Source organism: Epinephelus moara, chromosome 2, assembly GCF_006386435.1.
Source record: "Epinephelus moara isolate mb chromosome 2, YSFRI_EMoa_1.0, whole genome shotgun sequence".
NCBI classification, from domain to species: domain Eukaryota; kingdom Metazoa; phylum Chordata; class Actinopteri; order Perciformes; family Serranidae; genus Epinephelus; species Epinephelus moara.
This window is the reverse complement of record NC_065507.1, coordinates 8,624,289-8,638,155: the sequence shown is the minus strand read 5'-3', so window position 1 is coordinate 8,638,155 and position 13,867 is coordinate 8,624,289. Positions and strand designations below refer to the sequence as shown.

The following is a 13,867-nucleotide window of genomic DNA, read 5'->3' as shown; positions in this document are numbered from 1 at the left end:
TATTCTGGCTCAAATAAATAAGGGCGGCCATCAAACTCTGCAAAATCAAATTCCTCCTCCACAAAGTCGAAGTCTGGCAAAAAGTCAGCCATTATTCTATAAATCTTTCATAAAATAAATGAATGAACTTTTCAGGCTACTGTCCGGTTCTGCCTTCCAGCTGTTGCTGCTTGTTCAGGCACGCTATGAGATCGCTGTTTGTTCTTGCGATATTTCGGCCGCGCTTTGGAAAGCAGAGCTAAAGGGATAAACAAACACAGCACCACACCGGTAAGGTAAGACAACACGTTTACATGTCATTTTCTATATGTTCTCTGACATTTATCCTAACGATATGAGGCGGTCTTTGTGGAGAAAAAGCTTGTTTAGTGGACTAACTTTGCACTTGAAAGGATGCCCGTTCAATTACGTTTTAACAGGTCTGATGCTACGGCTGTATCTAGGCTAACAGCTAACATGCTAACTATTATTTCTATGTCACTAGTCACTTGAAACAAATTTTTAGGGTTGTCTGCCTGCAAGGTAAAGCAGTGAAAATATTCTTAATATAGTGTACACTTAAACTAATATTATAATTTTTTTTAAGGTAGCTAAAATATGTTTTGCTGCTGCTCAGCATCCACAGCAGCATATTGCTTAGCTTCCCAGGTGGTACTCTTGCCTGCTTCTTCAAACTGGGGGCATGCTGATCGCCATCATCTATAGGTAATACACTGATAATGGATAAGTACCTAATACAACCTCACTTTGAAAGACCCGAACCACCCATCAGTGGATCAAACTAGGGCTGGGCGATTATGGCAAAAATCAAAATCACGATTAATTGAACTTTTAACCTCGATTACGATTAATGAACGATTATCTCCACCCTTGATGAACAATTATGTTTTTTCACAGTTTCTTTTGTTTTGTATTTTACACTGCCCTCACACCTGGATATTTTGTGATATTTTCACACAGAAGTATCTTTAGGGAGTGAAAATAATGATGTTTTAAGGTGTGACGCTGTGGTTAATGTCTAGTTCAGGCACAAAACCCGCTTGATTAGAACTATGAAAAGATCATGGTTTGGGTTAAAATGATCACTGGAGACAAGTTTTCAAATTCCTTAAAGATATGCAACCTTTACTGTCATGGCAACAGTGAACACCACGATTAATTGACATGAGCAAGTTTCTAAATGTCGGTTTCGATTATTTTTCGATTAATTGCCCAGCCGTAGATCAAACTACCCATCAGTGGAGTGTCTCTATGGTGTCACTGTCCACTAAGAAAGCCTTGACATAAACACACTGATTTTTTTCCATAAAGCATTTGCAATGAGAGAGTATAACCTACAATAGATGTCTGGATGGAAAAACTATAACAGAGAGAAACAACAAATGATGAAATCTAGGCAGTGATGATGGATCCAGGTAATACTGATGAAATCCAGGTCATGGTATAATGTTACGAAATAATGTGCAGTCATTGTCGCTCTTAAAATTTATGGTTACATCTGCTTTATTGAAGGGCACTCCCAAAGGTGGAGGCAAGAAGCCGTACTGATGTCATCCTGCTCCATCATGTCGTTGATTTTGATCGTAAACGGCCAATTTTGTGAGACGAAAGCTAAGTCTGTACACTGGTTCACTGGTACACAGAACGGTACATGTAAATCATCCATCTCACGCTGGCTGCTGCTCACTTGAAGTAGACTGTAAAGCAAATTATTGTAAGTAATTGCTATGCTCTATTCTTACACTGTATTTTAACACAGAAGGAAACTGGAATGTCTGTTGTGAGATCGTTAGTTATACGTATTAGCTCTACAATTACCCCCAGAAAGAAAGTATTTTTGGACCAGTCCTTTCAGATTGATCTGATTGTAAGACCTATTCAGAAAAGTACAATCTCTATGAGTCAATCCGGCTCTGACTCAACATAGCAGGTGCCATGACGTTTCCATGCCACATATGGATTCTCTGATGTCTTTATTTAACACTTGCAAATACTGAATGAATATCTTAGAAACAGTACATGGGAATTTAGTTTAAAGTCTGGGTTCTGTGTCTTTACATCAGAGTCATAACACTGCATTTCTCTCTGCTGTTCTAAGTTCTTCCTCTTTGATCAGAGGGGCCGTGCAGTCGCTCTGCTGGAGTCATTATGACTAATGAGATGGGGAGAAAGTCAGGGCACCTCATAATATGTATTAATAAAATCACTTTATGGTGGCTGCCCTTTGACGCAGACCATAAGTAACAAAAAAAATTATATAATACTAGAATGTGAGTCACGTATTAGTAACAGATATTAGAGAGATTTGCAAGTTTGAATCCGGTTTCTAACGGGCATCGGCGTAATTTATGATGCAGCTTGATCGCCCCGTTGCCAAGCGCACAGAGGCAGAGACATGATTTCTAGTTATATTACATTAGTCTCTGGTGTGTTTCAATAAAGTCGCTTCCTGGGGCGTTCCTTGAGATCACCTTCTCAAGTTGAACTACACAGAATTGAATAATAGATCATACTCTGCTTTTCCCTCAAAGAAGTTAATTCCCCTTTATACCATTGTTTTTTCATCACTTTATCTGTCACAGACTGCGCTGCTTGTCCTCGAAGATACCAATTATTGTATATTTCTCCTCACTGTATCACACATTAGCGCTATTATTGTCCTCAAAAATCCTCTTGGCTCTGTGTGCAGTACAAGAAAAGCTGGCATGTTTATGCTACTGTATATATGCACGACACACACCTGTCATTGTTCCTGAATTATATAGACAAATGAGCTGTAAATATCACCAGCGAAACAAATTTCAATAATAAAGGATTTTTACCTCTGAGCTTAGAGTGTGTCATCTTCTATTTATTTGGCTGTCAACTGTCTTAAATGGAGGGTGTTAAGATGTGTTTAATGCTAACAGCTAACTTGTCACTGTTCCCTGAATGGGACACGTATTTTTGCACATTAATTGTCGCATTTACTTAAATTGCATTATGTATTTCTATTGTGCACTCTGCAGCAGAATGTATGACCAGTTCTGCTGTCTAAACCACAACACCAACCAACCCAGAGCATCCCACCTGCATGATAATAACCCCTCTGTCTTCCAGCGCTCAGTTTGTCTATGTGTGTGTGTTTGTGTGCTCTCCAGTGTGGGGTAGAGCGAGAGATCACTGGCCTTTTGTTGTGAACTGGTTAAAGCCGCTGTGTCTCTGGCCTCCCCTCCTCCGTACGAGGAAGATTGCAACTAATTACACACACACACACACAAATTTCTCTGATCACTGACAGGCCACTGAGAATTTCTAACTAAAAATATAGCTACAAGTCACATGGGAGCCATTCCTGTATAAATCTGTATGCAAAGGAGTACCTCTTCTCTTCTCTTCAGAGCCCAGTAGTCCCTTTTTAAGTGGTCTTAATGCATATGCTCTTTCATAAACTGTGCAATCTCCAAGATAGCTAAAACCCTCAGAAGCTTTGAGGAAATAAGAGGCACTGATTATTAAGGGCCAAGTTGGGAGCAGCTCTACAAGCATGCCTCCATGAAAACATTTTAGTGCTTCTTAACTAATGCACTAACATTAGCACCTCCAAACACCCCTCCATATCAGTTCCCTCACTGAAATTCCTTTTCAGCCGTGCTTACGTCTACCACACTTCCATTTTCTCTAATCTAGCTAAAGCCTACATGTCACAGTAGGCTACAGCTGCTGAAGGGGCTGCTGTAAAACTAAAGTATGTGTCTGATTTGGAGCTTAAAATTTGCTGATGCTAATGTGGCTTGAAGGCCATTTCTCACCAATGCAGTGTGAAAATGCAGTGGGGAATGCAGAAAATCTGATGTGGATATTCCGTATTCCGCACTGCATTTATGCATCACAGCTATGCATGACAACTATGCACATTGGTTTCAGTTTGAATTTTCTGTGTTGCCATTTTCCATTTTCATCATAAAAAATAATAATGCTCATGCCCATCGGACGGAGAAGGGGGCTAACGTTAACTCCACAATACATGAACTAATTTGACCCCACATTTGATGCTAAAGCTAGCTGTTGTGGCTACCCTCTTTCCATGACTGACATATAGGCTAACATTAGCAAGTGCTTATTAACAATTTGTCATCATCATGTGTATCCCAGCTGCTGGGTAATCTCAAGCCATATATCGTCCTTTATTTGATTTTTTTAAGGAAGTTTTTTAAGGAAGGTGTTTGTCGAACAGTATCGGGTATTGAGAAGCCAATTTGATAAGACATTCCGCCATTTTGGCAGTAAGCTAGCTATCACCTGGAGGTAATAACATCAGTTGAAGCATAGGATTTTATTGGGCAAACCGACACATTCTTATTCTGACCTTGTCATGGACTTTCTTTGTCCACATACGACATGAATGGTACCCTGGCTGCGTTGGTTTTTGATGCTCTGGGACGCCGTGTCAAGTTCTGCCTGTTACATGCATTGTCTTCTTTCAAAATACACTAAGTTCTGCCTGTTACATGCATTGTCTTCTTTCAAAATACACTTCCGTTTTCACAGGAAATTCACTGTATCTTTCAAAATAAAAGCATTACATCGGTAAAACAGTGGGAATACAGGAAATTCACTGTATCTTTCAAAATAAAAGCATTACATCGGTAAAACAGTGGGAATTAACTTTTTTTTTTTTTTTTTGCCTTCAACAACAAACACATGTGGTTGGGTTTAGGCAACGAAATCACGTGGCTAGGTTTAGGGAAAAAAAACAGGGTTTGACTTTATAATCTTAAGGGGCCCGAACACCACTCTCCCAGGTGAAGGTCGGCGTTTGCCGGACCTATCCACCATCCCTCCTGCTGCTGCCGAGTGCCATTAAACTATAATGGTGACAGGCTGCGCATCGTGCCGAAGTTAAAGGAGGGCTTTTTCATCCGTGTCTGATGCTGCAAGTCCTTGCCGAAGCATCACTTTTCAACAACTTCAGAGTGAGACCGGGATGTTTAAACATATATTGGTGCAGGTGAAAATCTGCTTAAATCAGGGTCCGTCCAAATATTTTTATCCCACTGGAATGTACCATAAGGGTGCACAAGCCCTTATAAGATCCCACCAGATCAGTTTTGATAAATTAACAAACACATTTTTCAGAGGAAAATACATTCATGGTGTGAAACCGCTTTAACTACGGGAGAGGAATGAGGCCACATGTGAAAAAACTTACTCGAGTTCTGAGTTTAAAGATGGAGTTTTGAAAATAACGTCAAAATCCTGAGTTTAAACCCAAAATCCTGACTCAGTCTTTGAATTCTGACTTTATTCTCAGAGTTCTGACTTTAAACTCAAAAGTCAAATAATTTTCTCACGTGTCTAATCCTCTTCCATACTTAATCACACCACCTCGTTCTGGTTCAATCAGGCTGCTGGTGCTCACAACAGGATTACTCCTTCCAGTGTGTGCACAGAAAAATTGCATTATGTTCAGAGATAAGGCCGGAAACATGCAACCTGGTGCAATGTTATCATCATATATAATTGTTCTACATTCAGTTCATATAATGGGGTCCTCACTGTGTCCTGTACTTGTATCTACGTGCAAAGTAGAATTAAAACTTGTAATGTGTCAGGATCAAATTTATTTACCGAACACCTCCAGAGAGAAAACAACAAAAAAAACACTGTGCAATGAATGACAACGATTCACATTAGTATTAATGTATTTCCAGAATCAAATAAAATGCTTAGTGCACTGCCTTGATTGTTACTCTGCAGTTCATTAAGCACATCGTCAAATGAGCTTTAGATCATGGCCTATTAAGCCGCTGCTTGATTGGCAAGTGGCAAAATGAGCAGCTCAGTCTGCATTAACATTTTCTGTCGAATTGGGAAAGCGCACACCTTCAAAACTTGTGTCCTTGCTTAGGTTGAAAGTGGATGTAATTGCCTACCAAGCTACAGCCTCATGGCAGTTGTGGCGGTCTAGACAAGAGGTGATTATGTCTGGTTAAGCTATCCGCGGCTGAGCCTCGCCCCGTTCATGGTCAGCAGAGTGTTAGCGCTCCTCAATCTGTTTTTCATCTCTCCTTTTCCACTAATTCATTTTAGCTGTAAAGGGGAAGAATATAACATGGTGAGAATAAGCAGAGAATACAATATTTTATGCAGTAATGTTCCCAAAAAGTGTGTTTCAGAGTCCTTGACAGTGGTTACAATGTGAAAATCATTGAATTCAAACAGGAGAATCAAGAACTATAACTGCTTTTTACCCCTAAATAATAGGTTTCACTGCACCAAACCTTAACTTATGTAATTTACCACACTAAATCATAATTAATTACAGGAAGTCTTATCCATTGGAGGGTTCATGGTCCAGTGCAAATCTGCTTGGTGTGAAAATGCTCAGAGCCGCTGCTCTAGATAACTGGATACCTGTGAGCATTCAGTTTGTTTGAAGACTGATGATAAAGTGATGCTGTAGTGATCTGCACTGGGAAAGTATCTCTCTGGTGGGCTTCACCTCCAGCCCACCTTCACTTAGTTGTGTATATACTCTCCCCTGTGAAGCTGGGATCTCATTTATAAAACAATACATAGGATCCAAATAAAAAATGTACGTGCGCCAAGAAATATTAGACAATTTCTACAATCAGGCTCCCACCTCACCATCTGTGTCGCCAATTTTCCGTCTCCAAAATGTCGGTAAGCATGGGTCAAAGTTTCTCTCATCAAGTCTGTCTTTATAGATCACAACTTTTGCGTGGGAAGTGGCGTATATCCTCTTTCAGGCCTTTACAAATGAGACTCCTGGTCAGGACTGTTGGCTTTGAGCACATCCGCTGGACCAGTGTGTTCTTTCCTTCTGGGACATGTGTCCAAAAATTCCAGAGACATCTATACTGCTATGTATCTCTGTGTAACACCTGTTTACTTATCCTTAAAAAAATCTCAACATCCTTTTTCCCCCTCAACTCCTTTTGCCAGTATTCCTCAGTCACTCAGTTGTGTCTCACTGAAAGGGACCTCAGGTGGTGCTGTTGTCCTGACAACCAATAAGGGGAGCATCACAGCCAGACGGCTGGATAATCTGAGAGAGAGAGAGAGAGAGGAGAGAGGAGAGAGATGGTGATGGTGGTGGTGGAGGGGGGAGGGAGATTTTCTCAGACTCTGAACAGAAGCCTGCCTCACTCCATCGCAGTTACTGCCTGTGCCGTCCCTTTACGCAGAGAGCATTACGCATCAGTGGACTATAGAGCGAGGACCCCGCGCACCACCGCACGTTTTCGTCCCGAAAGTCCTTTAGGAAACCCGCATCACTCATCCCTCCCGGACTGTTTTTGGACTTAAAGGCATCCCGCGTTTTCCGACAAGTCTGGACAACTACTCTTCTTCCTCCCTCCCCCCTTTTTTTCTACCCTTGGATCTATAGCTCCCCGAACAGCGCGCTCCTGTGCTTTAAAATGCAAGTCGGACGCAAATCGTGTTGGAGGCAATTGCAGGCTTCTTTTTTCAGACTGCTGTGTCTTATCCCCACAGGATTCCCCGTCCGGAGTGTGGATATGCAGCGGGCCACCGACAACATCACCATCCGCCAGGGCGACACAGCGATCATAAGGTAAGAGTCGTCTTCCAACTTTCCTTCTCCTCCTCCTCCTCCTGTCTCCATCCGGATGCACAGCAGCAGCATCCTCCCCCGCGGGCTGCTCGGCTGCATGGTGCAGATCGCAGCAGCAAAGGGGATCATTTTAAGGACTGTGTTCATTTATGAAGGGAAATATGTTTGCTTGTTTTTGTCTCCGCATTTGATGCAGTTAACTTATATTTTCCGCACGACTACGGAGAAGTAAACGGAGGTGGGACGTGTGTGGATGAGAGTTGATGTGCTTCGGTCTTCAACTTTTATTTTACCATCCAGTCCTGACAAAAATCTCTGTAGTGCTTCTATAACATGCACAACATCTAAATGACTTCATAGTGCTCGACCATTATTCCTATAGAATTACATATAGATTTGCAGAGACACATATGCAACATCCTTCCTCAGGGAGCATTTACATGACTGGAGCAAAGATGTCAAACGCCTTCCCTGACATGACGCACGAAGCACCAAAGCTGTGATCACCGACTCCTTTTTCATTATTCTGCTTAATTCAGGAGCTTGGGTACATCGAAGTGCGTCACGCTGTCCGGAGATGCTGTTTGTGAGTGGATTAACGGCAAAGACAGGGACTCTAGACTCAGATAAGAGGATGATGCGAGGAGACAGAGAACTGTGCAGTCCTGTTTGGATTTTGCGAATTACCGCGGGATGTTTAGAAAAGATTAATTGCAGCCTGTGGGGAGACAAGTAGGTGAAGTAGCATCAGTGCCAGAGAGACGTTCATTTAACTCCCATCGCTGTTCATGCCTGTCTGCAGCCCCCGTCAACATAAAGCAGCTCCAGTCTCGCAAATCCAGTTGTGTGTGTTGCGTGGAGTCCGGTTTTTGTGTCCATAATAGCCCCACATCCCACTTAATCACTTCCTAGACAATGCAAGCTGTCAACTCTGTGGTATTGTGATACTGCTGGGCAGATGTCAGTGGGACCACGTGATCTGAGCCATGTGTTTGTGGCAGGCTATAAATGTAAGGGGATTTAGATTGGGTTGGTTTTTTGTAAACAAGGGGCTTTGCACATGCACACCCCCGGCCTCAGTGCACCCCATCCACACACACACACAAAATGGGATGCACTGTTGTGAAGTCCAGTGGTATAATAGGCTGCATACAGAACACTCAATCACATTGACTTTTCCCTCTCTCTCTCACACTCCCTCTGTCCTCTCCTCACTGCCATGCTTTATTTACAGTACCAGCACCCAGTCTAATGACTGTGAGAATATAGAATGCAATTATGGGATGGACCTTTAACACAGTCCTGTCAGAGAGCCTGCAGATTCACAAACAGACACACACAAGCACGTTGCCTCACATGTGCTTTGAGCCTGCTTATAGGTGCACGCGCACGAACACACAGACACACACACACACAAAGGATAAATCTCTTTAATGGATTCCTTCTTGCAACCAGGTGCCATCCATTCAGGCACCTGCTGATCAAATTAGTCAATTGACTCAGTTACCGTTGAACTCACCGGGGGTCACAGCTATTTGTTTCACTTTTCCAAATCCAATTGAGTGCGTCTTTGCTATATTCAGCCGTTTAGTCACCCAGTCGGTCTGTCTCCTTCAGAGGTGGTGGCGGGCTTTCTTGCACCGAGCCGGAGCCAAATGAGATTCTCCCCTTCCAAGAAAACACTCGCACCTTAAGTCCGCTATTTTAACCATTATCTCTGATAAACGATCCTTGAATAATTATCCGTGGTAAGCACTCAGGGAGCGTCATAATTAATTTGTTGTTTATAATTTACGTATCTTGTTGGCATTAGTGATCAGTCTTATTTATTGTCAGTCAGGCTACGATAAACTGCAACTCAGACCCCCGTGGCTCCATTGGAAAACACAACCATTTTTCACACCCTGTTTCCACCTGACAAATTGGATACGGGGGTGGGGAGGGAAGAAAGAAAAAAGAAAAAAACACGAGGGCTAAAATGCGAGAACTTTGAGCAGGGGTGGGAGGCCGTCGGCTAGTAATTTGTCGAGCTACACAGTGTATCTGATTCCATAAGCTGGGTTTTGTGAAGGCTGAGGGGATATTGGTGACCTGGGGGCGTAATAAGGCCCGTGCTCCTTTAGTGGAGCCTGTGGCTGCAGTCGTGACATTCATGGCACAAGAGGAGAGATGCTGGAATAGAGAAACAGTGTGTGGCCAAACAACTGCTGTGACAGAACACACAGCGGCAGGCCTCGCTACTAAAATGAGAAAGGAAATATATTTTTACCAGGAGCTGTGCCATGCTGAATAAATAGGAAAACTAAGGCTTTTCTCTTTACGCTTAAGACTTTCAGATTGGCGGCACTACAGTGACTCACCGTGAAAGCCTGTGTCGAATGTATATATTTAAGTTTAATGGATTTATTTGTGTCATGAGTACATGAATATTTAATGCATAACTTCAGCTTGCAAGGTAAACTTTAAACACCACATTTACGGGAGCGTGATGCATTACAGGCCACGGTGTAAATACTCTAGATTTAGAGATCAGACTAAATTAATAATGGAACGTTCCATTCAAATATCTGCCAATACTTTGTTGTGACAGGCTCGCGTACGGTAGCCGACTTCTTTTCAGCGTGCTGCGACACATTGCTTTGTTCACAGAATCTCATTTCCCTCTCAGACGCCATCAAAAGTGAACATAAACTAAATATTGACAGATATCTCCAGCAACTGTCTGTGGTGCCTACAGGGAACAGTATTGAGTCTAAATTGATTTCTCTTATGTCTTACAAGAGTGGAATTCAGTGGTAGCATGCCTTTCTTTTAGTCAGCATGTGATGTAAAGATTGAGCCCTAACCTTTCAACTCCTTTGCCTAAAGGGGTCATGCAGGGGTTAATCTGACAGAGATTATTCCTCTGAAGACAGTAACTATGTTGGACTGTCTTAGATAAACAATTTCAAGCCAGTGTGTGTCATGTGGAGTGATTTAGAGCTCATGTGACGTACAGTAGGCTGCGGGATTAAAAGCGCCACAATATCAGTGTTCAGGTTTTGTAATATAGTGTCTCTGGATCTTTAGTCTGTCTTGCATAACACGCTTTACTCGGAAGTAACCACATCAGCATGCAGCATCCTAACTTCTCTACAGTTTTAATGATCTGGTGACTCTGTGTTGAGTTCAAAGATTGCCGACTATCTGGATCTTACATTTGTCCCCGAGCTGTCTTTTGCTCTCTAAAGGGGGAGTTTTATTTGAAAATTTGTATCTTCTTGAAGTGAAATTTGCCCCTGGAAACCGTGAACATAAGTCCAAGCATATAAAATCTAGGCCTGTATCCCAGCTGTCATGTTTCAGACCTATAAGATTTAGGTCAACTGAAAAACATCCCATATATTAGAGCGCCCTTCCATGGTGACTTAGCCTTTTCTTTTTCTTTTTTTTTTTTTTTACAAGGATGATGCCAACGAGTGAAATCAGACCATTCTCTCCCTCAGCGAGTCAGAATATGAATCTGAGGAGAAGAATAAGAAAAGTTTCCCCCACGTTTCTTCGAGCCATTTCTGAGCCACAATAGTTTACTTTTTAATTGCTTTTTTTTGAGTCCCTCCCTATGTAGTTGCCTGAGGAAGGTTGCAATGTCAGGCGAAAGCCCTGATAATTGACAATTGCTTATTAAAGCATTAATGACACAGTCTCTGTGATTGCTCTCCTCTGGGTCAATTATCTGCGCTTTGACAATACACTCTGCCTGGCTTGTTACTTTCCGGGAAGATGATTCTGCACTTGTGCTTTGCCCCGGAGGATCTTCGTCAAAACTTACCCCAGAACTCTGCCTTTAATTTGAGTCAGAGTCAGCCAGATTATTATGTATGTGAAATCTGCTAGGGGCTCAGACACTACATAAGACACGATGTTAGTCTAATTCGAGTTCCGATATGATTCACAGTGCCTGAGAATACAGCCAGTTTCATTTGCATTATTAAAACCTCAACTATTGAACTCTAAAGGCTGATGGATCTTTGAGTGCTGCGGTGTGCATCAGCCGCCCCACACGGAACCGCGCTCTCCAACATGGAAACAAAGATGTTAAGGTTTTTGGAAATTAGCTTCGAGTCCCAGCATGCCCTGCTGTGAGGAAAGATGATTGCTCATTTTCACAGTACACCTGGTACCAATCCTACAACACGTGCTGAAAGCAAACAGTAACTCTATCTGGAGGCTGTTATAAAATAATTTCGTTCATATAATACACAATCTCTAAACTATTAAAAAAAGACTAACCTAAAGTCATGCTCTGTTTTTTTATATAAAAATATATTCTGTGATGACAGGATAAATCAAAACAAATGGCTTTTTTGTTAATTTGTTTTATTCCAAATCTATGAAAGCACATCTCTTGATAAATGCAACGGTATTGTTACGGTCAGACAAACAGAACCTGCCTGGTACTGCTGAATCTGATACCCGCCTTTGCTAATAGAGGAACGTCGGTCCAAATTGGTTCCTGCTGTCAGGGTTGTAATTTTGACGGGCTATTATCTGTAACATCTGAGTTTACAGTGCAGGACAATGCTCTACAACCTCTCCGAAGTCGTCGAAATCCGGCGCTTGGGCAATGACTTGTGGCGTCAGACACTGATGAAAAAAGACGTCTTTTAACGTCAGCATGATATGCGGCCATTCGCCCTCATAGTTTAACGTTACTTTGTGGTGTCAGGGGGAAACCTGGTGGGACAAGAACAAAAGTTAAGGCAGTGAGAGTCCGAGTAGGGCAGATGGGAAGGGTGGTGGATGGGTCCAATAGACTCCGACCTTCACCCGGGAGAGCGGTGTTCGTGTCCCGTAAGATGATAGAGCCAAACCCTGTTCTTTTTTCCTAAACCCAACCATGTGCGTTAGTTGTTTGAGGAAAAGTTATGTCAATTGGCGTTGTTGTACTGACGTAGTGCGTTTATTTTGAAAGAGACTGTATGTTAACGGTAAATTTCCTGTATAAACAGAAGTGTATTTGAAAGAAGGCAATGCATCTAACAGACAGAACTTGACATGGCATCCCAGAAGATCAACAACCAATGCACCCAGGGTACCTTTCACCTTTCACTTTGTATCTGGATGCGGAAAGTCCATGACCAAACATCGATATGTGACGTGGTCAGAGTGAGAATGTGTTGCCAGGTATAATTGGCAGTGCACAATTCAAGTCCAGTGCAACATTCAGTACCAATGCAGGGAGCAGTTTTGATGTAGTGAGAGTAAGGGTGTCAGGTTCAAGGCTGTGGATGGACACTTAGCATGTCCAATTTCATGCTGCTCTCCTCAAAGCTCAATAATTCAAAATGACCCCTTTAACTCAAACGCTGATGACTCCCTAACCTTAACCTCGCCTTAAAGGTATACTGTGCAGGAACTTTGCCCCTGTTTGTAAACAGCATTGCCAGCGAAAGTGAACAACAGCTTGGTGTCATGTCTCATGATATTTGTTTTATTTTTATTTATTATTTTTTTGGTGCTGTGTCTGTGATTTTCGTAGCTCCCTCGTCGATGCGTCCTGCTTATGGTCTGGCACCTGGCTGCTACCTTAATATATAGTCCTGACCCCACCTGCACGCTGGTTTAGGAACATCCCGAACACAGCAAAATGAGAAGAAAATAATCAGAGTCTCTGCAGATAAATACGCTGCTACACAGTAGTGGGTCATGAGTGATGATTGGGTGGGATTATTTTTAGTATGAGTCTATGCATTGTTTTTCTGTTTGTTTGTTTTATTTTAGGAAAATCATGCATAGAATAACTTTAAACAAACCGTAGCTGCCTTGTGAGAGAGTTGCAGAAATGATTGAAAAAATATATCAGCATTTTGTCTGGCAACAGGACTGGCATTGCTGCAGGGGTGTAAATATAGAAGGCGCAGGCAGTGCGGCTGCACCGGGGCCCCTTGGGATTGAGGGGCCGGATTGCCTCTTGGAAAATGGTGCAATTTTCTGTATGTGCCCTCAAAAGGCCAACCCGTCTCCATCATGGTTTTCTGGTAATCTATAACAAGTTTTATACGTCTTCTACATAAACTATTAAAACTAAAATCATACACAGATATGTAACGATGATTGCTGGGTAATGTTTATGTTGATGTTGTCCAATGTCTAGTCTCTGTTTAATTATGTAACGAGACAATACGGCAGGAGCTAGTTTCAGTGCAAAATATCTTAAGACTGACAAGCTGAGCACATCTGCAAGCGGATATAACATAAAAGCTAAGACACCCTGTTTTTCATTAGGGCGCATTATAACTATGTAGT

General features: G+C 42.2%; 1 protein-coding gene across 2 annotated transcripts in view; it reads left to right on the top strand.

Moving 5' to 3' along the window:
* The window catches only part of lsamp (limbic system associated membrane protein), a 632,217-nt gene that overhangs the window by 360,389 nt on the left and 257,961 nt on the right, over positions 1 to 13,867 (top strand). The window contains exon 2 of one of the 2 annotated variants that reach the window (XM_050059103.1): positions 7,501 to 7,579. In XM_050059103.1, the coding sequence (XP_049915060.1) occupies positions 7,501 to 7,579 (79 nt within the window). Of the gene's footprint in view, positions 1 to 7,120; positions 7,580 to 13,867 lie in introns of those variants that run through there. The other variant, XM_050059093.1, reaches the window with a different exon arrangement.